This window comes from Dendrobates tinctorius, unplaced genomic scaffold (genome assembly GCF_039654945.1).
Source record: "Dendrobates tinctorius isolate UK_male_01 unplaced genomic scaffold, ASM3965494v1 ptg000158l, whole genome shotgun sequence".
NCBI classification, from domain to species: domain Eukaryota; kingdom Metazoa; phylum Chordata; class Amphibia; order Anura; family Dendrobatidae; genus Dendrobates; species Dendrobates tinctorius.
This window is the reverse complement of record NW_027361825.1, coordinates 42,657,093-42,681,016: the sequence shown is the minus strand read 5'-3', so window position 1 is coordinate 42,681,016 and position 23,924 is coordinate 42,657,093. Positions and strand designations below refer to the sequence as shown.

At 42.3% G+C, this 23,924-nt stretch overlaps 1 protein-coding gene across 1 annotated transcript; it reads right to left on the bottom strand.

Annotated features, from left to right (window-relative positions):
* Positions 1-290: 290 nt before the first annotated feature.
* On the bottom strand, positions 291-23,201 carry LOC141052153 (uncharacterized). The gene is made up of 8 exons (XM_073549386.1): positions 23,157-23,201; positions 20,659-20,768; positions 19,905-19,964; positions 17,735-17,879; positions 8,072-8,167; positions 7,643-7,756; positions 7,415-7,510; positions 291-5,480 (listed from the first exon to the last, which is right to left on the bottom strand). Exons 2-8 carry the CDS (start codon positions 20,734-20,736, stop codon positions 4,618-4,620), a joined length of 1,452 nt encoding a protein of 483 aa, XP_073405487.1. The 5' UTR covers positions 20,737-20,768; positions 23,157-23,201; the 3' UTR covers positions 291-4,617.
* Between the last annotated feature and the right edge of the window lie 723 nt (positions 23,202-23,924).

Below are 23,924 nucleotides of genomic sequence, written 5' to 3'. Positions count from 1 at the left end.
TCTCTTCATTGTCTATGGGACTTCCATAGCATGCACACCTCGACCCCCATTCAGGATGGGGCTGCAGAGTTCCAGGGTTCCAAAGTCCCAATCTTTGTACCTCTGTCCCAGAGGTTAGACCTCCCCAGCCATCAGCAAGTTATTCCCTATCTGATGGATAGGAGATAAAGGATTATTCCCAAAATTTCAAGTTAAGTAGCATGTATTACAAAAATATTGATAATTACGGAGTGTATAAATAACCTAATATGTATGACACAATCATATACAAGACACAAATACCAGGAAGGTAGAAACAAAAGATTTATTCAACAGAATTGTCATTATGGCGGACATATTTAAACTGACTTCTTACAACAGTGTGGGATCAGCCTAGACGTGTGATAACCAGGATCCTATATCACAAATATACTGCATTTAAAACGTTGTTGCAGTGATTTCCTGGAATACTCATCAGGCATTGGCCAATGTGTAGCAAGCCGTTAAACCCAAGGTCCACCCTTACATCCTAAAGAGTTGGATATTGTATCCTGCTTCTTTCCTAACCCATCTTACATTGGTTATAGACCAATTATTTCTGTTATGGAGCTCAATATCTATTTTTTCATCGGTTTCCAAATGTAAATTAATTACATTTATTAATATTATTGGGAAAACTTTATGGCCAATTTCAGTGCTTGTCCCAAAGTTCCAGAAGCCTCACTACAATTCTCATTCCGACGCAAGCAGAAAGCTTCCCCCCCTCTCTGTTTTGATAACACACTTAAAGGGGGCTGGCTATCAAGTTCATTAGTAAAGCCAGTCCCGTTCTTTTTCTATATATAAACTGACATACTTACAGTGGGGAAAAAAAGTATTTAGTCAGCCACCAATTTTGCAAGTTCTCCCACTTAAAAATATGAGAGGCATCATAGGTAGACCACAACTATCTATGAGAGTCAAAACAAATCCAGAAAATCACCTTGCCTGATTTGGCGAGATTTATTTTGCAAATTATGGTGGAAAATAAGTATTTGGTCATTAACAAAAGTTCATCTCAATATTTTGTTATATATCCTTTGTTGGCAATGATAGAGGTCAAACGTTTTCTGTAAGTCTTCACAAGGTTGGCACACACTGTTGGAGGTATGTTGGCCCATTCCTCCATGTGGATCTCCTCTAGAGCTGTGATGTTTTGGACCTGTTGCTGGGCAACAGGGACTTTCAAATCCCTCCAAAGGTTTTCTATGGGGTTGAGATCTGGAGACTGGCTAGGCAACTCCAGGACCTTCATATGCTTCTTACGAAGCCACTCCTTCGTTGCCCTGTTGGTGTGCTTGGGATCATTATCATGTTGAAAGACCCATCCACGTTTCATCTTCAATGCCCTTGATGATGGAGGGAGGTTTGCACTCAAAATCTCACGATACATGGCCCCAATCATTCTTTCATGTACATGGATTAGTTGTCCTGGTCCCGTTGCAGAGAAGCAGCCACAAAGCATAATGTTGCCACCCCCATGCTTCACAGTAGGTATGGTGTTCTTTGGATGCAACTCAGCATTCTGTCTCCTCCAAACATGACAAGTTTTTTTTTCTACCAAACAGTTCTACTTTGGTTTCATCAGACCAGATGACATTCTCCCAATACTCTACTGTATAATCCAAATGCTCTCTAGCAAACTTCAGACGGGCCTGGATATGTACTGGCTTAAGCACGGGGACACATCTGGCACTGCAGAATCTGAGACCCTGACGGCGTACTGTGTTACTGATGGTAGCCTTTGTTACGGTGGTCCAGCTCTATGCAGGTAATTCACTAGGTCCCCCAGTGTGGTTCTGGGATTTTGCTCACCGTTCTTGTGATGATTTTGACCCCACGGGGTGAGATCTTGCGTGGAGACCCAGATCGAGGGAGATTATCAGTGGTCTTGTATGTCTTACATTTTCTTATTATTGCTCCCACAGATGATTCCATCACACCAAGCTGCTTGCCTATTGCAGATTCAGTCTTCCCAGCCTGGTGCAGGGCTACAATTTTGTTTCTGGTGTCCTTCAACAGCTCTTTGGTCTTCACCTTTGTGGAGTTTGGAGTCAGACTGTTTGAGGTTGTGGACAGGTGTCTTTTATACTGATAACAAGTTCAAACAGGTGCCATTACTACAGGTAATGAGTGGAGGAAAGAGGAGACTCTTAAAGAGGAATTTACAGGTCTGTGAGAGCCAGAAATCTTGCATGTTTTTAGGTGACCAAATACTTATTTTCCACCAAAATTTGCAAAATAAATCTTGCCAAATCAGACAAGGTGATTTTCTGGATTTGTTTTCTCATTTTGACTCTCATAGCTGTGGTCTACCTATGATGTCAATTACAGACCTCTCTCATCTTTTTACATGAGAGAACTTACACAATTGGTGGCTGACTATATACTTTCTTCCCCACTGTATCTAGTCTTACATTTATGGCATCTGTCTCAAGAACAAATCTCCTTCATATGCTGCTGTCAGTGGAGGGCTGGTCAAAAGTACAAATGAATAGATATTCGGACTGACCATTCACAGACAGTTGCGTGTGTCAGGGCCCCGTTCTCAACATAGGTGCAGGTCGCATTGGTGGGACTTTGATCTATTGTACATTTATGGCACATATGCTATACATGAAATATAGGAATAGCCCTTTAACAAAGGGTCTGGCTTAGCCCTTCATCACGTCACAGAGAGGGGGAGGACTCTTTCAGCAGTACCTCCATTCCTGGGACCATGAAGATTTTGCAAAGTAAGAATATTAGTTTTGTATATTCATTTAATGTTCATGTAGAAAGCAATGATGACATCATTAGGGTTATTTCCAATATGGAAATTTATGGCACCTCACCACATGATAGGTAAATACTTGCAGATAGGCAGTCGGACCACCGCCAATCTCAAAAATGGGGGCTCTGAAATAACCTGTCGGAATAAAGCCACATATCCGCACCACCGATCCATTCATTGTCTACACTGGAGATAACCGAGCGCTGCACTCACTTCTCTCCAGTGGTCCTATAGAATATGAAACAGGGACCACCACCGATCTCCAAGTCATCACCTATCCTGTGGATTACTCATACAACAATGTAACCATGTTAGTATAGGAAAACATATTTTATTTCCACACTGGTTACCCATCTTTATTCCTAACTTCATAATCTGAGTCACATAAAGCAATGGATGAATGTGGTTTTCCATAGCTATGAAGACGCCATAATTCGGGATGTAATAGGTGTTGCTTTGTCCTAATCTATAGCTATGATAATGCATTAACTTGGGTATAACAAAGTTTGTCCGAAATATAATGCATTTCTGTGCCCTGTCTTTCTATGTTCTAATCTAAAAAAGTTTCAAAACTCTGTGCAGAGACATTTCCTAAGCTTTCTACTTTTCTGAGGCTGAGCTCCAAATTGCCTGCATAGATCTAGGTTAAAGATCTTCTCTGGAATAGGGACTTCTGGAAGTCTTTAAAGAGTTATACCCAAAATATTAAATGATCCCCTATCTATAGGGGTTCGACTGCAATTGGTGCTCAGGAAGAAAAGGAACCAGGCTCTGCAGAGTCCCGTGTTTAATTTAGCAGCGGTGCTCATACATAACTTCCGCTCTATTCATTTTCTATGAGACTGCCAGAAATAACTACATGCTACAGTCTGCTTCGTCCCATAGACAATGAATGGAGCGGAGGTTGTGTGTGAGCACCGCTGCTTAATTTAAAATGCTAATGTCATTTTTTAATTTTTTTATATATATATTACAGACGCTGCATAGTTTTTGTGATCAGTGGTGGCTGGGTTTTGAGACCCCCCTATTAATCCCTCAAAACACCGTTGTGAAGACGGCAACTTCTCTATGATCTGCACAGAGCGGTGTATGGACTCAATGGCAAGTCTATGGGTATGTATTATACAGCTTTCAGAGGGAATGGATGGACCCATAGACTTACCAGTTAACATGTACAATACTCTGTGCCTATTAAGACCCGAACGAGAAACACTGCAGCGCCTGTAATAAAGAAAAACATTCATAAAATTACATTTTTACTTTAAGATGGAGCTCAGCAGACCCTGGTTCCTGGCTTCCAGAGCCCCGATCGTGTGATCACAGGGGTCAGACCCCTAGCAATCAGAAGGTTATCTGCTATCTTTTTGGGAATAATCCTTTTAGACAGTATGGAGGAGTATAGGAACACAATGCTGAAAGAATGTACAACTCAACTTTTCTATCTAAACCAGACAGCCTGTGAATACTCACAGAAAGTGCCAACATTTGGCACTCTTCTCTTCAGCATGTCTCCTATCCAGAGATCGTTCGGCTTGGCACATCTCGGTGTCTTGTCACTAGACTTGAGTTGTCCTCAATAACGTGTTAAACACACGTTGGTCTTCGCAGCGTGTATTGCTGGCAGTCCACTTGTGCATTTGGTGAAATAAAGTGAACCCATCACACAAGACAACAGATGATGCACTTCAAGGCGTTGAGTTTGTCATACGCAGTTGAATTTGACATTTACTGGACAGAGATTGAATTTACTTGACTAATTCGTAGTGGATACTACTCTTCACTGTGCGTAGGGTAAAAGGGTGCACTATGACTAGTTGCCGGATACATCACTTATATTTGTTTCCTTGGTGTGTCCTCTGATGGGTGGTGTAAGTACTTTTGGAATTGAAGTGCTTGCCACATTCTCTGCACACGTAAGGCTTGTTTTCTACATGGGTATTTTGGTGTTTCCGGAGGTTGGACTTGTCGGTGAAGCATTTTCCACACAGTGGGCAGACGTGTGGGCGCTCCCCTGAATGGATCCTCTGGTGAATGATCAGATATGATTTGTAGGCAAAGTTCTTTCCGCACAGGTTGCAGGTGTGTGGCTTCTCCCCCGTGTGTGTCCTTTGGTGCATAGCGATTTGTGACTTGTACGTAAAGTGTTTGCCGCACTCGTTGCATTGGTGAGGCTTCCCACTGAGGTGTGTTCTCTTGTGGATGGTTAGGTGGGATTTAGTGGCATAGCGCTTGCCGCATTCATCACAGCTGTACGGTTTCTCACCTGTGTGACTTCTCTGGTGTCTGATAAGGTTAGATTTGTAATCGAAGTATTTCCCGCAGTCGTCACATTGATGGGACTTTTCTCCTTCCTCTGCATTTTGTTCAGTGGCCCGAGCAGACATCTTACTGAGCCTTTCAGACGTCTTTCTAGCATTTCTCACCAGTTTCTTTCCCACTGGTTTATCATGATTAATATGACTATAGCTCTCAGTGAGAAGTGGAGATTTTGGTTCATGTTCTTCAGAAGCCAATGTAAACGTGATATTGCCCGTTTCATAAGAAGGGGATTCGGTCGGTAAGTCTCCTTCTTGAAAGCCATGAAAAATGCTCAGATCATCATCAATGGACCCATTAAGTGAACAGGTCATGTTATATGGTCCATCTTGAAGAGTCCTGTCCATGGAGTTCTCAGAAGGAACAGGGTGTACTGTGAGAGATCAGAAGAAGAAAATCCAATAAGCAGGATTTAAAAATGTTATAATGTGCAAAGTGTTAAATTGGCTGTCTGGATATGTAATTGTGAAGTACAGTATTCAGATGTACGGGACATCTTGTTCTTTAGACTCCATTTTTGTGCTTGTGACGCCATTTTGTTGTTTATGAGTTAAATTTTGTAACTTAACTAGATGAAAGTTCACGGCTGTTATGAAACCAGACTGTTCCAGCTTGTACAAGATATGAGATATGAGATGAGACCCTAAAAGAATGCGCTATTGTTCTATATTCTACGTCACGCAGCTGGGGACATATTCCGATTTTCTTGCAATACTATTGGCTTAAATGTATTACGATTCTATTGGTAGCTGTATACTTTGCATAATTAAGCAGAATGCTATGTAATGTGAGATTCAGTAAAGGGGCTCAGTGATCTGCCTCGATCCTCCCGTACAGAGACCCCCGTCTCTGTGTGGTCATTCCCAGTTGCTAGCAACGCCCTGTAAATTAATTTGGAAATCACTGGCTCAACCGTGAAGGGTTAATTTAGCCCTACCTCAACATAATATGGCCCTCACACAACATAATGGCCCCATAGTATGATGATCCCCACAGTCTCCCACACACAGTATAATATCTCCACAGCCCTCACACAGTATAATGATCCCCACATACTGTATGATGGCCCTGACACACTGTGATGATCCTGACAAACTATGATAGCCCCCATAGTCCCTCACAAAGAATGATGGTCCCAACATACAATATGATAAACCCACAGGCCCCAAACAATATAATGGCCCCATAGTATGATGACCCTCACAGTCCCCCAGCACACTTTGATAACCCCACAGCCCCTATACAATATAATGATCCCCACACACAGTAGGATGGCCCTAATGCATTATGATAGCCCTCACAGTCTCCCACAAAGAATGATGGTCCCAACATACAATATGATAATCCCACAGCCCCCACACAATATAATAGCCCTGACACAGTATGATGGGTCACATAGTCCCTAACACAGTACGTTGTCCCCACAGCAATAAGTCCCACATAAAAGTATTATGTCCTCACAGTCCCTCAAATAGCATTATGGCCGCCACACAAATATGATGTCCCCCTTACACACAAGTATGATGTCCCCATAGCCCCTCACATAGTGTTATGGCCCCTCACAAATATGGTGTCCACTTACACAGTATTATATCATCACAGCTCCCCTCACAATAGTATTATGTTCCCACAGCCCCTCAAACAGTATTATGACCCCTAAAGAGGTATGATGATCCTACAGCCCCCACAAAGTATGATGGTCACCACAGCCCATCAAGCAGTATTATGTCACCATAACCCCTCACACAGTATTATGCCCCCAAAAATTTCCCCCACTCAACTACTGACATATAATTTAAAGGAAAATAAATCAAACTACTGACCTCACACCGTTCCCTGTGATGTGCTGCTCTGCTCTGTGCACTGTCTGACAGTCGGCATGATCTGGTGACGCCATCATGCCAACTGAGCCAAAACTCAGTCGCTTAGGTTGAACTATGGAACAAGGACCTGGCAGTTTCCTGTTCCAACATTGTATTTACCAGTATCTGCATCCTAAGGATGAAATTAGGACGCAGATAGGGAGGGTGGCCGCAAGGAGCAGTATGCTACTGAATCCAGCCCTTTGACTGTCACAGGATGAATAGGAACAGACTGAAGGCCAGATGTGTCCTCGCCTTTTTTTAAGAAGCAATAGAAGCCCTGAAAAAGGACCTATCAAAATGAATAGTCCGCCAGTTGGGAGGCACGTACAGCGGGCACAAATATTGTGCAAAAAGCATGACCTTGAATGTGTTGAAGGGGTCAATATACCTTGACCCTGGACAAGCTGTGTGAACTGTCATAGGAAGCCATCTAGATGCTTACCTGCCCAAGTATCACCATGGATTTGCTGCTCCTGAATTCTTGCAAGGTGTTCGTCTGCCTGCCTATCTTCAGATATATGACTGGGGTAATATTCACCTATGGAAAATAAAAATGTACATACAAAATTGCTGATGGTGTCATAACATTGTAAGTAAATGTGATGGACTTGGGGTAAGAGTTGCCCTAATTTATCAGACTGTAGACGAAGACACCTTTACAGCAACTTACCTAAATAGGTCTCTGAATTAATTTCCACTTGAAAAATATCATTTTCATTGGTCTCACACTGTCCTTTCTCCGTGTGTAAAGGCAGTCTGTCTGTAAAAGTGTCTGGTACACTGACTAAAAGACAGGGCATTAAATCAGTCACAGGGCAAATGGATGAAATACAGAACTAAATGAGACATGACATGGAAGCTTTTATTTTTTCCAAAAGACGAAATGTTTTAACAAAAGGTCAGAATTGCAATTTATCAGGATTTGAAAGTCAGTTTTGGGGATTTTTATTTTCCCGCACTATTATCGGACAGTTTAGATCTATAACGTGAGAAACTCAAATGTTCAAAGTACATATGAAATGATCTAGATTATAAGTGTAGGCGGCACAAAGATGCCTATTACTAGATATAATAATTGCTGAAATAAATTATCACCTACCTGAACAGATCTTGTGAGGCATTTCTACCTGCTGACTGTTTCCACTTCCACTCACATCCTCAGCAAGTGACAGATTGTCATCGTATTCACAGCCATCTGTTCATTGCAAAACAATGATTATGAAAGTACCACAAAGTATTAAAAGAAGGTCATCAATACGTACGGTATTGAGCAAATGTTTTAGGCAGGTGTGGAAAAAATGCTGCTAATTTGGATGCAATAAAAAATAGAATGTTAATAGTCTATTTTTATCAATTAACAAAATGAAAAGTGAATGAACAAAAGAGAAATCTAAATCAAATCAATATTTGCATTCAAAACAACATCAATTCCTCTACGTACTTGCACAGTTTTTAAATGGGGGTTGTTCCAAATTTCTTGGAGAACCAACCACAGATCTTCTGTGGGTTTAGGCTAACGTAAAACCTCACCTCTTTGTGTCTCCTTTCCTCAGGTGACGACCACATAAAGTGCAGCTTTTTTCACGTAACAGTGGCGAGTGCCACTCCCATTTAGCTTTTCATGCTTTGTTGCTCATAACAAATTTGGAGCTAATCGGACACCTTGCTGATGGTATTACATGATGGATAAGTATCTGCAGCCCCAAACTTCCACCATGCCTCACTGTTCATGCAGGCATTCATTGTTGTAATGCACTCCAAGCCTTCAGGACACAAACTGCTTTCTGTTTCACAATTTAACTCATGAATCCAGATCACCTACTGCCATTTTTTCTCTACCCAAGTTCCTGTGTTTTCATACATAATTGAGCAACTTGTTCTTGTTTCTATGTTGAAGGCTTGTGTCTTGTTGAAATGCTCAGTCTTGTCATGGTGTTATGACCTGTGACACGATTCTGTGTTCTACAATCTCATCTTGGTGGAGAAAGTAGATGGTGAGGACAAAGTAACAACCTTACAGATCTGATCAATTGATACCTCCGTGTTTTCTGCCCAGGAGGTAGCCACGGCTCTGGGGGGGGTGAGCCTTGATGTCTTCAGGAAATTCTGTAGGGGCTCAAATAGGTCTCTAGTTAGGGCCTCTAAAACTAGGTTCAGGTCCCATGGAGGAATTTTTGGGACTATAACCGGTCTGGATCTGCTACAGGATTTTATAAACCAAGAAACCCATTTATTTTCTGCTAGGTTGCAATTATACAAGACACCTAGGACCAATATCTGCACCTTGAGAGTATTAATTGCTAACCCCAGTTCCATCCCCATCTGTAGAAACTCTAGAATGGACCCAACCAGGGCTTCATCTCCTAAGGACTGCCCTAAAAACTCCAGGAATCTTTTCCATGTTCTACCATAGATCCTTGATGAAACCGGCTTCCTACTTTTCAACAGAGTGGAGACTAGTCCTGGTGAGAACCCCTGCTGACTTAGTAATGTCCTCTCAAATTCCATGATGGAAGCCCTTCACTTGAGAGAGGCATACTGGCCCCTGGGTAAGAAGGCCTGGAATCTCTGGTAGAATCCATGAATCTGACACGGACATTAGAATCAGAAAGGAAAAACATGGTCTCTTCAGCCAGAATGGAGCAACAAGAATCACTCTCGCCTGATCCTCCCTGATCTTGTTCTCGACTGCTGGAATCATCGCTATTGGAGGAAATGCATAGGTCATCCTGAACTTCCAGGGATTCTGGAGAGCATCCACTATGAATGGTTTCTCCCTTGGATTTAACGAACAGAAGTTCTTCACTTTTCTGTTTAGTGATGAGGCAAACAGGTCTATCTCCGGCCACCCCACGCCTGGACTATCTGCTGGAAAATTTGGTAATTCAGAGACCATTTTACCGGTCTCAATTTCTCACGACTCATGAATTCTGCCCTTGTGTTGTCTATTCCCCTTATGTGAAGTGCCGTGTTGCTTCGCAAGCTGGAGTAGGATGTCTGCTGTCATCATCAGAATATGGGACCTTGTTCCCCCTGGTGGTTGATATAAGCCACGACTACTCGATTGTCTGACATTACTCAGACATGGCGACCCCGGAGGAAGGGGAGAAAGTGTCTCATAGCTTTTTTGACAGCCCTCAGATCTTTCAAGTTCGAACCCTGACCCCTATCTAGCAGAGACCAGATCCCCTGAGCTGAGTGAGACATTAGATGTGCCCCCCATCTGATATTGCTCGCATCTATCGTGATAATGTCCTCTACTGGTCTTATCCACTGGACTACCGTAGACAAATGTTCTCTTACTGTCCACCAAGACAGGGAATCCCTTATTGCAGAAGAAAGATGCACCTTTCCCTCTAAATGCCCTTTTAACAACCTCTGTGCAGACAGGACCTCCCACTGCCGGGATACAAGATGTTAGGGATCCTAGCAAGGACATTGCCCTTCTTAGAGTCATTCTTGGCTGATCTATTGCTGACAGTGTCAGTGCCATTATCTTGGATATTTTGTCTTCTAGTAGGAGACAGATTTGGCACTTGGAGTCCAAAATCAACCCTAGGAAGGATTGTATCCTTTCTGGTTTTAGCCTCTATTTGAGGTTATTTATCATCCAGCCCAAATCTTCTAGGACCACCGTTACCTCCCTCAACTGTTCTGCACAGTGATCTTCCGACCTTCCGACTATAAGGAAGTCGTCCGGGTACAGGATGATAACAGTGTTTCAAGAACGAAGGTAGGCCATCACCTCCAATATCATCTTGGTAAATACTCTCGGAGCTATTGATAGTCCAAATGGAAGGCCTGTATACTGGTAAAGCCTAACCTGTCTCTGGACATACAGAGCCACCCTCAGGAATTTTTGATGGTCCTGATGGACTGGGATGTGATAATAGGCATCCTTCAAATTGATGACTGCCATGAAGCAATTCTGGAATAACAGCTTTACTGTATAGCTGTGTTCACTGACTTCACCTTGAAGGAATAATTCACAATTCATCGGTTGAAATTCCTCAGGTTGACAATAATCTTAGAGAATCATCCAGCTTCTTTATCAAAAAGAGAGGGGAATAAAATCTCCTTCCTATCTCTTCCACCGGGACATCACACAGAACAAGCTTTTATAAGAGTCACAAGATTTCTGCCTCCAGGGCTAGCTGTTCTCCTGGTGATTTCCTGTGTGGTGTTAATACAAAGGTCTGGTGAGGTGGATGGACAAAGTCTATTTTCAGGCAATCCTTGATAATATTTAAGATCCAGTGACTGGGGACGATGTTCACCCATGCAGGGAGACAGAGGGAGAGCCGTCCCCCTACCACCGACCTGACGTCATTGGGAGGGCTTTTTAGAAGATGTAAAGGGTCCTCTGAACATATATCCGGACCCTTTTCTATCCTTGATCTCCCAGCTCTTCCTTTCTTCTGGAGAACTTCCTCTATTAAACTTCCTCCTCTGAAAGGATGGATTCCTAGCTTCAGCCGGAAAACGGGGGAATCCCTTCTTTTTGTCGCCTGCCTTCTCCAAGATATCTTCTAGTTTATGTCCAAAAAGAGAAACTGGCCATCACATGGGATGGAGTGGCCATCTCAGTCTCCTGACCTAAATATCATTGAGCCACTCTGAAGAGATCCTAAGCGGGCAGTCCATGCTAGACAGCCCACGAATTTATAGGAACTGGAGGCTTTTTCCCAAGAAGAGTGGGCAGCTTTACCCTCATCCACATCTACAACAAAAGACTTCAAGCTGTCATTGATGTTAGAAGGGGCAATACACGGTATTAAGAAATGGGGTATGTGAACTTTTGATCAGGGTCATTTGGATGTTTTGGGTTGTCATTATGATTTAACAAGAGAAAACACGATAGTTCGACAATAAATGGCTTCACCCAACCACTAACCATGAGTGGAGAAAAAGTTTTGGTGTTATCATTCATATTCTCTGAGAAAAAGGCGAAGAAAGCAAAAATTCTGCCAGGATATGTAAACTTTTGAGCACAACTGTATGACTTCATATTATGTGGCTCAGTTTTGAGAGCTTTTTACAAACGAGAAACAAGTTAATAAAAGCTACTTTGAAGTATTACCACACGTAGAACTACTTCCTTTTCACAGTAATGCAGTCTACCAGAATTTCTATCTTTGACTTCTCAATCGACATGCAGAAGAAGATCATCTTTTATCTGCAGAAGTGACTGCAGCAGCTGAATATATTACGGACATGTATTGGTGTTGTGATGATCATTATCATCTGTTTGGTATAACTAGTTACTTATACACCTCCCTGAGCTTGTTCAACTGTACCTAGAAGAACTGATGCAGTTTTGACACCAAATATTGATCTGATTTAGTTTTCTATTTTATTCATTTAGTTTGCATTTTGTTAATTGATAAAAAGGAAAATAGGATTACTTCCTGATCAAAAGGGGTCTGACTGCTGAGATCCTCACCGTTCCAGAGAATCGGGCCTGTGAAGACCCTCGTGTGAATGGAAAAGTGATCAATCATGAGTATTGCAGCTCCATTCATTCTTAATAGGACCACCGGAGATACCCAAGAGCTCCACTAACAAGACAATATGAAAAAAACCCAAGATAAAAACAAAATGAGCATATACCCTGTAGTAAGTAAATAAATAGTAATAGTGCATGTAAATAACATAGGGTACTTAGTTAACACTATTTTGTTAAAAAAAAAGCCATCCCACCACAACAAGGTGACCCAATCGGGATGATCCTATCCTCTAGTATTAAAACCTTACCATGTGTCAGCCAACCTGAGTGTAGATGGAGTCGGAGAAGGATCGGGGCTGACTTTTCAGTAACCGTGCCATAGGAGGCTATATAGATTAAATACCTTGATCTGACAGGAGAGTGTGTACCTCCTCTGTCTTATTCTGAGCGCCTCTCAGCTGATTTATGGGAGCAGATTACAATAAAGTTGAATGTGCAGGGAAAGAATAAGTGTGTAAAAGCAAACCGGTGCAAAATTTCTAACAAAACCAAATTGCAAAAATTATTTTTAGCCCAAAATTAGGGATGGGCGAATCCTGAAATACTCGGAATCGCTAAACTCTAACGAGTCCGACTCGGAAACTCGCTATTCGTTGCAAGTCTAGCAAGTCCAATGTTAATGAATGGGGATGCGAGTATTGCAGCGATTCCTGTGCTGCCATTTTTTTTACTCTTTACTCTCGCAAGTGGCCCCTAGCTTAGCGATTTAGAATTCATCCCTAAAGCACAGAAAATCGTTTCTACATCACGCTAGAAGCTAAACAGGAAGTCGCCTGTGCTAACCGATTTACTGCACAGGCTGATCTGATATTCTGCACACACAGGCAGATCTGATCTGCACACACAGGGCGATCTGATCTGCACACACAAGGCGATCAGATCTGCACACACAGGCCCACCTAAGATGTGAAGCAGACATGATACAGAGAGGCTGATCGGCCTGGTTGAAGAGTGGCCCCAGCTGTGGCAGCCCACCCACCCTGGCTATGGTGATGAAAGACAGCGAAATATGGCTTGGAGGTCCATCACCAGAAGTATGTTCCCGTCATTTGATCACGCTGGAGAAGATGGGCAGGCAAACATGGGTAAGAGTTATGTGATGTCATTTCTTCTATTTTCTTTTACTGTACCCTTTTTTGGATTAGGAGAGAGTGAGATTTCTTGTGTCACCATTGGCGTCTGTGACGCACTGAAACCGTGGTACCCAGCACCGGGCCGGGGTCTGCTTCACTGGGGGATGTGATGTGACCCGTGCTGTAGTCTCAGGGGATGCACAGTGCAAAGGGGATAACTACAGGGGACTGTAATAGGAGGACAATCAAGGCTAGTGATGCGTATTGGCACAGCAGGAAGGTAACGTGCGTGCTATTAGCTGGTAGCAGAGAAGCCCTGCACTCTCCCTGAAAAAATTGTTTAGTGCGCAAAGGCAGTCACCTAGGTGGACTGTGGTGCTGTCTGCGTCACCGCTCTGGGGTGAAGTGCGTGCTGTAACTTAGCAGAGAAGCGACTCACTCTCCCTGAAAAAATTGTTTAGTGCACACAAGCAGGCAGCGTGCGTGCTATTAGCTGGTGGGATAGATAGCAGCAACGCACTGGTCTGCCACAGAAACAATAACGCTGCAGGGGTAAATATGACCCCAATAATATCTGGTGGAAAAAAAAAAAGAAAATTTGCTCAGCTATGCTTCTGATTTCAGCTCTGATGGAAGCTGAGTGAGTAAGCTAAGCTCTGAGGATGGTGCTGTATGCACTGTAAGGCTGCTCCTGCCTTTCTCCCTGCCTACAGTCCTCTACAGTACTCCTCCGTCCTGGTAGTTCTGAAAAGAACTTTTGTGTTATATGTGAGGAATCTTGAGGTCCTACACTGACTAACAGTCCCTAGATCTGCTCTATGTCTCCAACTCGCCCTGCACTAGCTCAGATCGTCACAGGAATGTGCCCAAAATGGCGGGGGCAGGGTTTATATACAGCCTTGCCTGTGATACATGACATAGGCATCACGATGGACAGCAGCCAATCATAGTAGTGCTCGTCACAGTTTTCTCACCTAACAAACTAGGCTGTCTCTGAAAATTAACATATTCTGTATTCTGCGAGTCCCGCATACAGTATATAGGAGTCCTAGACTCGCTAAGACTCGCTGCTGACAGCGGGGCACAAAATCGCTAAGAAACTCGGATTGCTTGTATTAAACTCTGAAAAAGCTAGGATTGCCATTGATTTGCATTGGACTCGTTACTGTGCGAGTAATCGCTTGGAAACTCGCAGAGTACCGACTCCTGCGAGTCCCCTACTACTCGCAGAGTAACGAGTCCTAACGAGTAGATTCGCCCATCCCTACCCAAAATGCATGCATTTAAGCGAAAAAAAAATCCCCAAAAGTTGGCCAATGAACCAACCCCTGTCTGCTAAATGACGTACTATTCCGTCCATGTGCCCTAGGACTTAATTCCCATGGACGGAATAGTACATCATATGCGATCAGCCGCGCTCACGGGGGGAGTGCGACTGATCGTGGCCGTGTGTCAGCTGATTATCACAGCTGACACCCGGCACAAAGTGCCAGGAGCGGTCACGGACCGCTCCCGGCACTTTAACACCCGGCACACTGTGATCAAACATGATTGCAGCGTTCCTGGAGCAGGCAGAGGGGCTGTCAGCTGTGAGAGCCCCTCTGCCTTTGGACCGGAGACTCCGCAGCATGCGGGGTCCCAATCGCTGCCATGGAGACCCGATGTCGCCACAACGACATCCGGGTCTCCACTGCTGAGAGACTTCCTGTCATGCTCACTGATGTCCAGGAAGTCTCTCAGGTCAATGTCCAACTTTGTGCAGCGCTCACAGCTTCTATAGCATGCAGATCTGCATGCTATAGAAGCGATCAGCCTGCACAATATGAGTGTCCCATAGTGGGACACAGTGTAAAACTAAGAATTAAATAAAAAAAAAGTTTTAAATAACTGTAAAAATATTTAAAAAAAAATAATAAAAAATAATAATTACAAAATCAATATTTATTAAATCAATAAAGAAATATTTAAATAAAAAAAATCTACACAATAAAAGAACATATATTTAATATTGCCGCGTCCGTAACGATCCGCCCTATAAAACTATCCCACTAGTTAACCCCTTTAGTGAACACCATAAAAAAAGGCAAAAAAACAATGCTTTATCATCATACCGCCGAACAAAAAGTGAAATAACACGCGATCAAAAAAACGCATATAAATAAACATGGAACAGCTGAAAACGTCATCTTGTCCCGCAAAAAACAAGCCCCTATACAGTGTCATCAGCGAAAAAAGAAAAAGTTATAGCTGTCAAAATAAAGCAATGCAAAAATAATTATTTTTTATATAAAATAGTTTATATAAATATGCCCATTTATAAAGCGCCAAAACATTAAAAAATTTATATAAATGAGGTATCGCTGTCATCGTACTGACCTGAAGAATAAAACTGCTTCATCAATTTTACTACATACGGAACGGTATAAACGCCCCCCCCCCCCAAAAAAGAAATTCATGAATTGCTGGTTTTTGTTCATTCTGCCTCACAAAAATCGGAATAAAAAATGATCACAAAATGTTGTGTGCCCGAAAATGGTACCAATAAAAACATCAACTCGTCCGGCAAAAAACAAGATCTAACATGACTCTGTGGGCCAAAATATGGGAAAATTATAGCTCTCAAAATGTGGTGATGCAAAAACTATTTTTTGCAATAAAAAGTGTCTTTTAGTGTTTGACAGCTGCCAAACATAAAAACCCACTATAAAAACCAGCTATAAATAGTTAATCAATCCCCCTTTTATCACCCACTTAGAGTAATGGAAAAATTTTATTATATAAAATTGTATTTATTTCCATTTTCCCATTAGGGTTAGGGCTAGGGCTAAAGTTAGGGTTAGGGTTGGGGCTAAAGTTAGGGTTGGGATCAGGGTTAGGGGTGTGTTAGGGTTAGAGGTGAGTTAGGGTTAGGTTTGTGAGTTAGGGGTAGGTTTGTGGTTAGGATTAGGATTATGGTTAAGGTTGGGATTAGGGTTAGGGGTGTGTTGGGATTACGGTTGGAGTTAGAATTAGGGGTTTCCACTGTTTAGGCACATCAGGGGCTCTCCAAACGCGACATGGCATCTGATCTCAATTCCAGCCAATTTTGTATTGAAAAGTGAAACGGCATGTGTTGGGATTACGGTTGGAGTTAGAATTAGGGGTTTCCACTGTTTAGGCACATCAGGGGCTCTCCAAACGCGACATGGCATCTGATCTCAATTCCAGCCAATTTTGTATTGAAAAGTGAAACGGCGCTCCTTCCCTTCCAAGCTCTGCCATGCGCCCAAACAGTGGTTTACCCCCACATATGGGGTATCAGCACACTCAGGACAAATAGCACAACTTTTAGTGTCCAATTTTTCCTTTTACCCTTAGGTAAATAAAAAACTGGGGGCAAAAATATAATTTTTGTGAAAAAAAATATGATTTTTTATTTTTAAGGCTCTACATTATAAACTTCTGTGAAACACTTGGGGGTTCAAAGTGCTCACCACACATCTAGATAAGTTCCTTAGGGGGTCTACTTTCCAAAATGGGGTCACTTGGGGGGGTTTCCACTGTTTAGGTACATCAGGGGCTCTCCAAACACGACATGGCGTCCGATCTCAATTCCAGCCAATTTTGCATTGAAAAGTCAAACGGCTCTCCTTCCCTTTTGAGCTCTGTCATGTGCCCAAAAGTGATTTACCTGCATATATGGGGTATCAGGGTACTCAGGAGAAATTGCACAACCACTTTTGGGGTCCAATTTCTCCTGTTACCCTTGGTAAAATAAAACAAATTAGATCTGAAGTAAATTTTTTGTGAAAAAAAGTTAAATGTTCATTTTTTTAAACATTCCAAAAATTCCTGTGAAGCACCTGAAGAGTTAACAAACTTCTTGAATGTGGTGACTTCAAATGTGAGGTGGTCCCTAACAAAATGGTGTTGTAAAAATATTTCTCTGTTTTAAGGGCATGAAAATTCAGAGTTGGAAAATTGCGAAATTTCATTTTTTTTCACAAATAAACGCAAGTCTTATCAAAGAAATTTTACCACTACCATGAAGTACAATATGTCACGAGAAAACAGTGTCAGAATCAGTGGGATCCATGGAAGCGTTCCAGAGTTATTACCTTATAAAGGGACAGTGGTCAGAATTGTAAAAATTGGCCTGGTCATTAACATGCAATCCACCTTTGGGGCTAAAGGGGTTAATCACCTGCAATATCTTCTAAGATTTCAGATGAATGGGATATCTTTTGATTCTTCAGGGTGACTTCCTGATAGAGATCCTTGTGTTCCTCTATAAAATCCCATTCGTCCATTGAAAAGTAGATAGAAATATCGCCACATTTTATCGGCACCTGAAAAAACATATAGTTGCAATAAGGTATAAGCCTCGTAATTAAATTGTAATTCCTTATAAAGAAAAAAAACTTGTGATAAAGAAGGGGACTTTTTTAATAAAATCTTAAACTAGTGCTCCGTCACAATAACATGCAAACTTAAAGGATTATTCCCAAAAAATCAAATCATGCCTTTTCTATAGGATAGGGGATAACTTGCTGAATGACGAGAGTTCCAACCACTGGGATCCTCAGCAATGCAAAAAAATGAGGCTCGGAATGGAGTGGAAATGCGTATGCGCCACCTCTGCTCCGTTCATTCTTTAAGGAACTGAGGAAAGTAGCCACGTTGTGCTCAGCGTCCCATAGATAATGAATGGAGTGGAATCCGCGCTTGCATTTCCAGTGGCCTGTTTTTGGGATTGAGACGCGCCCCAGAGGCCGTGGGATACTCGATACCAAGCTGTGATGGTGTGATATGCTATGTGGATATCATTTTGTGTATATTTCTATTTCACTGGTTTTCATAGTGTTTTTCTTGTTGCTTTGTATGTCTATAGCCTGACTGTATCTGTCTCTTGATGACTGCCTGTAGTTCCTTAATCCCCAAGGCTCCTTTGACTCCTCAACCTGTCTGACTACCCCTGGACATAAGGAGGGGGCTGGGGAGGACAGAAGCTGTACAGTTCCTGTGTGGAGAGCTTCATGAAGACTGCACCCCAGAGGGAAGGACCATTTTATCCTCTGGTGATAGAGTTTTGGAATCTCGTCTCCCTGGACATTTTATCCTGTTACTGGACTGCATTCTTGTTCTGGATTATTGCATCCTCAGTGTGGTGGATTGTTTATGGACCTTCTAATTTTGCCTGTAATATAGGTCTTGGGATTGTTCACACTTCCCTCGCTCTGTTGATTGTGTGGTATCGGAGAAGGAACCAGTGACACGAGCCTATTAACTTCAAAGGGAAATGTCACAGTGGCAGTGACCCGGTCCGTGGCCCCAGGCGGTAATGTAAAAGGGGTAGAATTGGATGGGGATAAAGTTTATGTAGTGATTCGTGACGCCAGTTGGAGTGTTCGACTGTAGTATAGCCGGCACTGCAGATGATCCCTGGGGGAGTAGATGGTGATGGCAGTGCAGATGTTAAACCCTCTCCAACCAGGGCTGACCCCCAGAGATTGTGATCGAAGTAGAAGGCACGGAGTAGTAAGGCAGGAGACAAAAAAAGTCACTTTATCATTTACTGTAGTTCAGGTGCAGTTCAGATGAGATATTACTACTCTCACCAGGTTACAATCTGCTCTGGAGAATGGGAGATATCCTTCCTCTGCCGTGACTCAATGTAAGCTTCCTGCTATTCTAATCCCTTCAGGGACCAAGGCTTCCCAGAGTTTGGAACATCTAGTATAGCCTCTACTCACTGTGTATTTCTCCGCTGGCAACTTGCAGCTTGGATCCTTTGTGAAGCTCACGTTCCTTCTAGTACAATCCTCACTGATCCTAGTTTGCTGCTGTAATCCCGGGGAAAACACTCCACTGTGGGTTGTATAAACTCACACAGTCTCTCAGCTTACCACCCTGCTCTGAAAGCATGGATGGCCTAGGGGCTGATTCCCTGATGCTTCTTATTAGTGTTACTCCTGGAATGACCACATGTCATCATGGCTCCCAAGAGCGTTCTTCCTCCTTCTTCACTGAACAACAACTTTCGACTCCTCTCCCTCCCAGTTAGGGCATGTCTGCAAAGCTCTAAGCTTCAGACAAGTGTGTGAGTGAGGTGAATTGTGTGTGTTGGGGTCTCTAGCAGGGAAAGCATAACTCCCATTGCTCACAAAACACATACGATACAGTACATATTTAACCCTTTTGTGGCGGTAAAGACGTAGGGCGCCACATTTGCAGATTACAAGATCTTGTACTTTTTAGTAAAGGAGCATTGCATGCTTCATTAAGGGCTTGTTCACACGTTGCGTTTTTGTCGCAAAAAGATGCACAACTGCAAACGTAAAACTGTATGTATGTGTGTGGACATTGGTGCTCACCTCTCCCGTCAGCAGATGGGTGGCTCGGTGAGGAGAATTCTTCTTCACAATGACGTATTCCTAAATGATGAAAGAGAGAGACAGTTTAGACCTAACAACCAGGTAGAAAAACAAGAACCATAGTAATAGCAAATATTTGTTATCCTTATGTGATACCGCATGGATGACGCAGCTCGATCTCACAGCATCGTTCTTGTCTGGCAATGCTGTGCAGAAAACTTCCTCTTGGTACCACTCAAATGTATAAGGCCGACTTTACACACCCACGTTTGTAACGGGCAATACATGGATACAATGTGGACGGCATCTTTTCTGTAGTTCGTTCACATCGGACCAAACTCGAACTGGTCTGTCTTTTTTTGGAAATCATCAGTCCACAAAAAAGGGCACGTGAAAAACATTGTCTATAAGGTGTCTGTGAGCTGTACGGATAAGTACGCGTACGAGAAAAACAACCATGTGAATGGAGCCCGAAGCATTACAAAAAGAAAACAATCAGTAGGTGAGTAGTCTATGGAAGTTTCGCTCAAAGAGCGCTTCCTCAAGGGCTCCTTGTGTGAAATTGCTGTAGGCTACTAACCTGCTGAATATTGTTCTTTTTTGCATACCTCTCCGCCATGCAAAGAAAAAAAAGTCTGTTTAATCATACCCCATGGCAAGTGCATATTAGAATGTAATATACTTTGCAAGTCACATGTTCTAAGTGCCATCATGTGATTAAATTGACCCTTGATGTATTTTACTAGATTCTTACCTCTCCTGTTAGCAGGTAAATGATTCCCAGGGCATGATTCAAGATCCTCTCCGTAAAATTCTTCTTTTCCTTTTTCATTTTGTGACAGTCAGAGGCTGCAGGTATGACACCTGGGGACAAGGACAGAATTTGTTTTTCAGTAACCCTATCAGCAGTTAGTTTGGCCGGTGCCGGGCACTCCATCAGCGATGTTACAGGAACAGTTAGCACCTCTACAGTTTCCTGCAGGAATTTTTAGAGGCTTTAGTATTTACGTCTTAGTCTCTATATATTTGCGACATTTTTGAAGTTAGCATTCTTTTTGAATTTTTCCTCCACATCTTTGCCTTATCCAGATGTTCTATACAGATTCATGATATGAAACTTTAAATGTCACATTTTTTTGTGCATCTCACTCCAGTCTCTATTTGGAGTAAGGTGCAAAAACTGGTTAAAGACTCCAAATATCTGCACCAAATTTATGAACTGCGGGAAGAATTTGGCGCAAAAAAAAAAGTCATTGCCTCCTCCTGCTTGACTGCCTCTATACTGTGTGACTTCAGGCAAAGGAGCCATCAGTCAAGCAAGAGGAGGCAGCGCTGACCGGGTAATAGAGCTGGAGTGACAGAGGCTTCAGATCTACCATACTATTTGCATATCAATTAAAATGCTAATTACTCAGTAACGGAGGCACGGACCGGCCATGTAAAGGTATAGCTGGACTTTTCTTTGAAAATGCTACATGCACATATAAATTGTCTGAGGGTGAAAGTCTGCTGACAAATTCCCTTTAAATTGGGCACATAGCTAGGGTATCCCATCACAAAAGTGGTTATACACATAGGATGACAAACCCACTCATCTCGATATGAACAGACGACTGGTTAATGTATCCAGACTCTCCCTCAAAGATAGGTATAAGGGTGAAGGAGAATTAGAGGTGTTGGATTTAAACATGCCCAATCCTTAAGGGATTTTTTCCAAGATTAAAGCAGCTTCTTTCCTTCAGAGACATCACTAGCCATGGCCATGTATTGTGCATTGTATTGCAGCACAGATCCATTCAATTTAATGGGGTTGAGTTGAAGAAAAAAAACAGACAAAACCCATGGTTTTCTGAAAGAAAGCCAGAAGCCATGTTTTTCTAATCCTGGAGATCGCCTTTAAAAGGAACCTGTCACGTTCTTCTTTGATATTCACCTGCCAACAATGTCTTGTTAGTGATGCAACCCAGTGGCTCCGGAGCATGGGGACCGTGCATCACTGACAAGACATTGGGGGCAGTTTAATATTAAAAGAGGACGTGACAGGTTCCCTTTAAGAGGTATCTGGCTGCAGGCTCCACTCCCTATTAAAAATACATGCAAGCTCAGCTTAGCAAAGCATACAAGTGTAGGCCCAGGAGGGTCAGGGGTTGGGAGGATTCACAAGTCCAAGTTTCCTGACTTGATTCTGTTCGTGTGACCAGAACCCAACAGTTTCATGGGCATATATATGAGATTGTTGAATTTGACTTGTAGAATAAACTTAGCACACAAGAAATTGCCTCAGGTGAAAATTTTATGTAATCCACGTGTTGTAGTAAAAGATATACATACAAACGTTTCGCTCAATCAGACCTTCCTCAGTGTTCTACAGAAAATAACAAAGTAGAAAAAAAATGATAAAAAATAAAGTATATACAAAATATGAATTATCTGGGTCAATACGTATGGAAATTTGTAAGACAAGAGAATGTATCCACAAAAGATTTGTACATCACCACTATCGCCCCTCCCCTGTCTGCTGGTCTGATAATGATGTCTTTGTCATCTCGTAGTGACCTCAGTGCCTGCTAATCTAAGGGAGTGAGGTTGGAAGGGTAATGTAGTATACCTCTATCAATGTCTTTTCGGAGGTTTTGGAAAGAATCATCCACAAAGCCTATAAAAATATTTATAAAAAGAAAAAAATGTTGTTCATTCGAAAAGATCATCCGACTTCCTAAATGGTGAAAATTTAATAAAAGACTATCCAAAATGGGAGTCCAATATTTTGCATTTAAATGTGCCCATATTACGATATATTGTAAAATGGGCAAATAGATACATAAAGTACTGTATATCTAAAAATATACCTAGCTAGATATATACACACACCAATTTGCAGATATACTGTAATTTTTGCTTTGATGTAAAAAAAAAAAAAAAAGAAAAAAGAAAACATTTAAAGTGCTAGTTGCAAAAACGAAAAATTATTACTGTAACTATAAGCAGCTTGATAATTGTATGAAAAATTATAAAAGAAAAAAGACATACATAAACCTAAACAATCCTATCATGTCCCTATTCTTCTTAGCATGAGCATGCAGGATGCAACCAGATCTGCGGTGGAGATTTGCAACCTAGCAATCGTAATCTCCATTCATCCACACGGACGTCGATCTGTCATACAACATACTATACGTATGTGAGCGCGTACAAATACATAGAGCACACACAGAAGCACTCATCTAACAAAGCAATTCAGCCCATACATACCTTGCAGCCAAATAGGATTCTGAGAGGAAGTGATGCTGAGTGATATCAGAGTGAGGATTGTGGGATTTGTAGTAGTTTAGCTTGGAGAAAGGAGAATAGGGGCTGCACTAGGACTGCATTTCCCAGTGTTCCCTGTATGAGGGGACTCGGACAGCCAATCACAAGCTCACTAGGATTCAGGGAAAGTTCACGTTTCATTCTGCACGAACATGCAGCTTTCTTCTTCTTCTGGGCAGTTGAAACAAATTTGTGTATCATGTTTGTAAATATTCATTAGATAGAATCTAAACATGTCAAGGCATAGCTGTATTTGTAGAACTAAAAGTCCCAGCATAACCTAAATTAGGCCTCAGTGCTTTATAACAAAGGAGGCATCAATAGCTTGCCAAGTTTTGGTTGGTTCTTGTGGCTTCTCAAGAAAGTAAGAAAAAAATTCTGAACATGCAATCTGAAAATATTGACACAGGAAGACAATGTCTTACAGAATCCATGTCATTTGAGATTCCTCCACAATACCAGATGACTGATGGGATCAAGGCCTAAAGGGGTTGTCCAGGATTCGGGAAGAGCGCAATGTCAGAACTCTCCAGCGCCGGGAGTGAGCAGGCACGACTAGACATGCGCTGCCTTACTACAGATGAGCTGAGTGAGGATGGACACATCTACCCCGAATGTGGTCAAAAGAATGCAAATAGCGTGAGCGCCCCTTCCCGTCACTGTGCAAAGGGAATTTGTCACTAGACATGAGCCAATATGTTCCTTATTCGG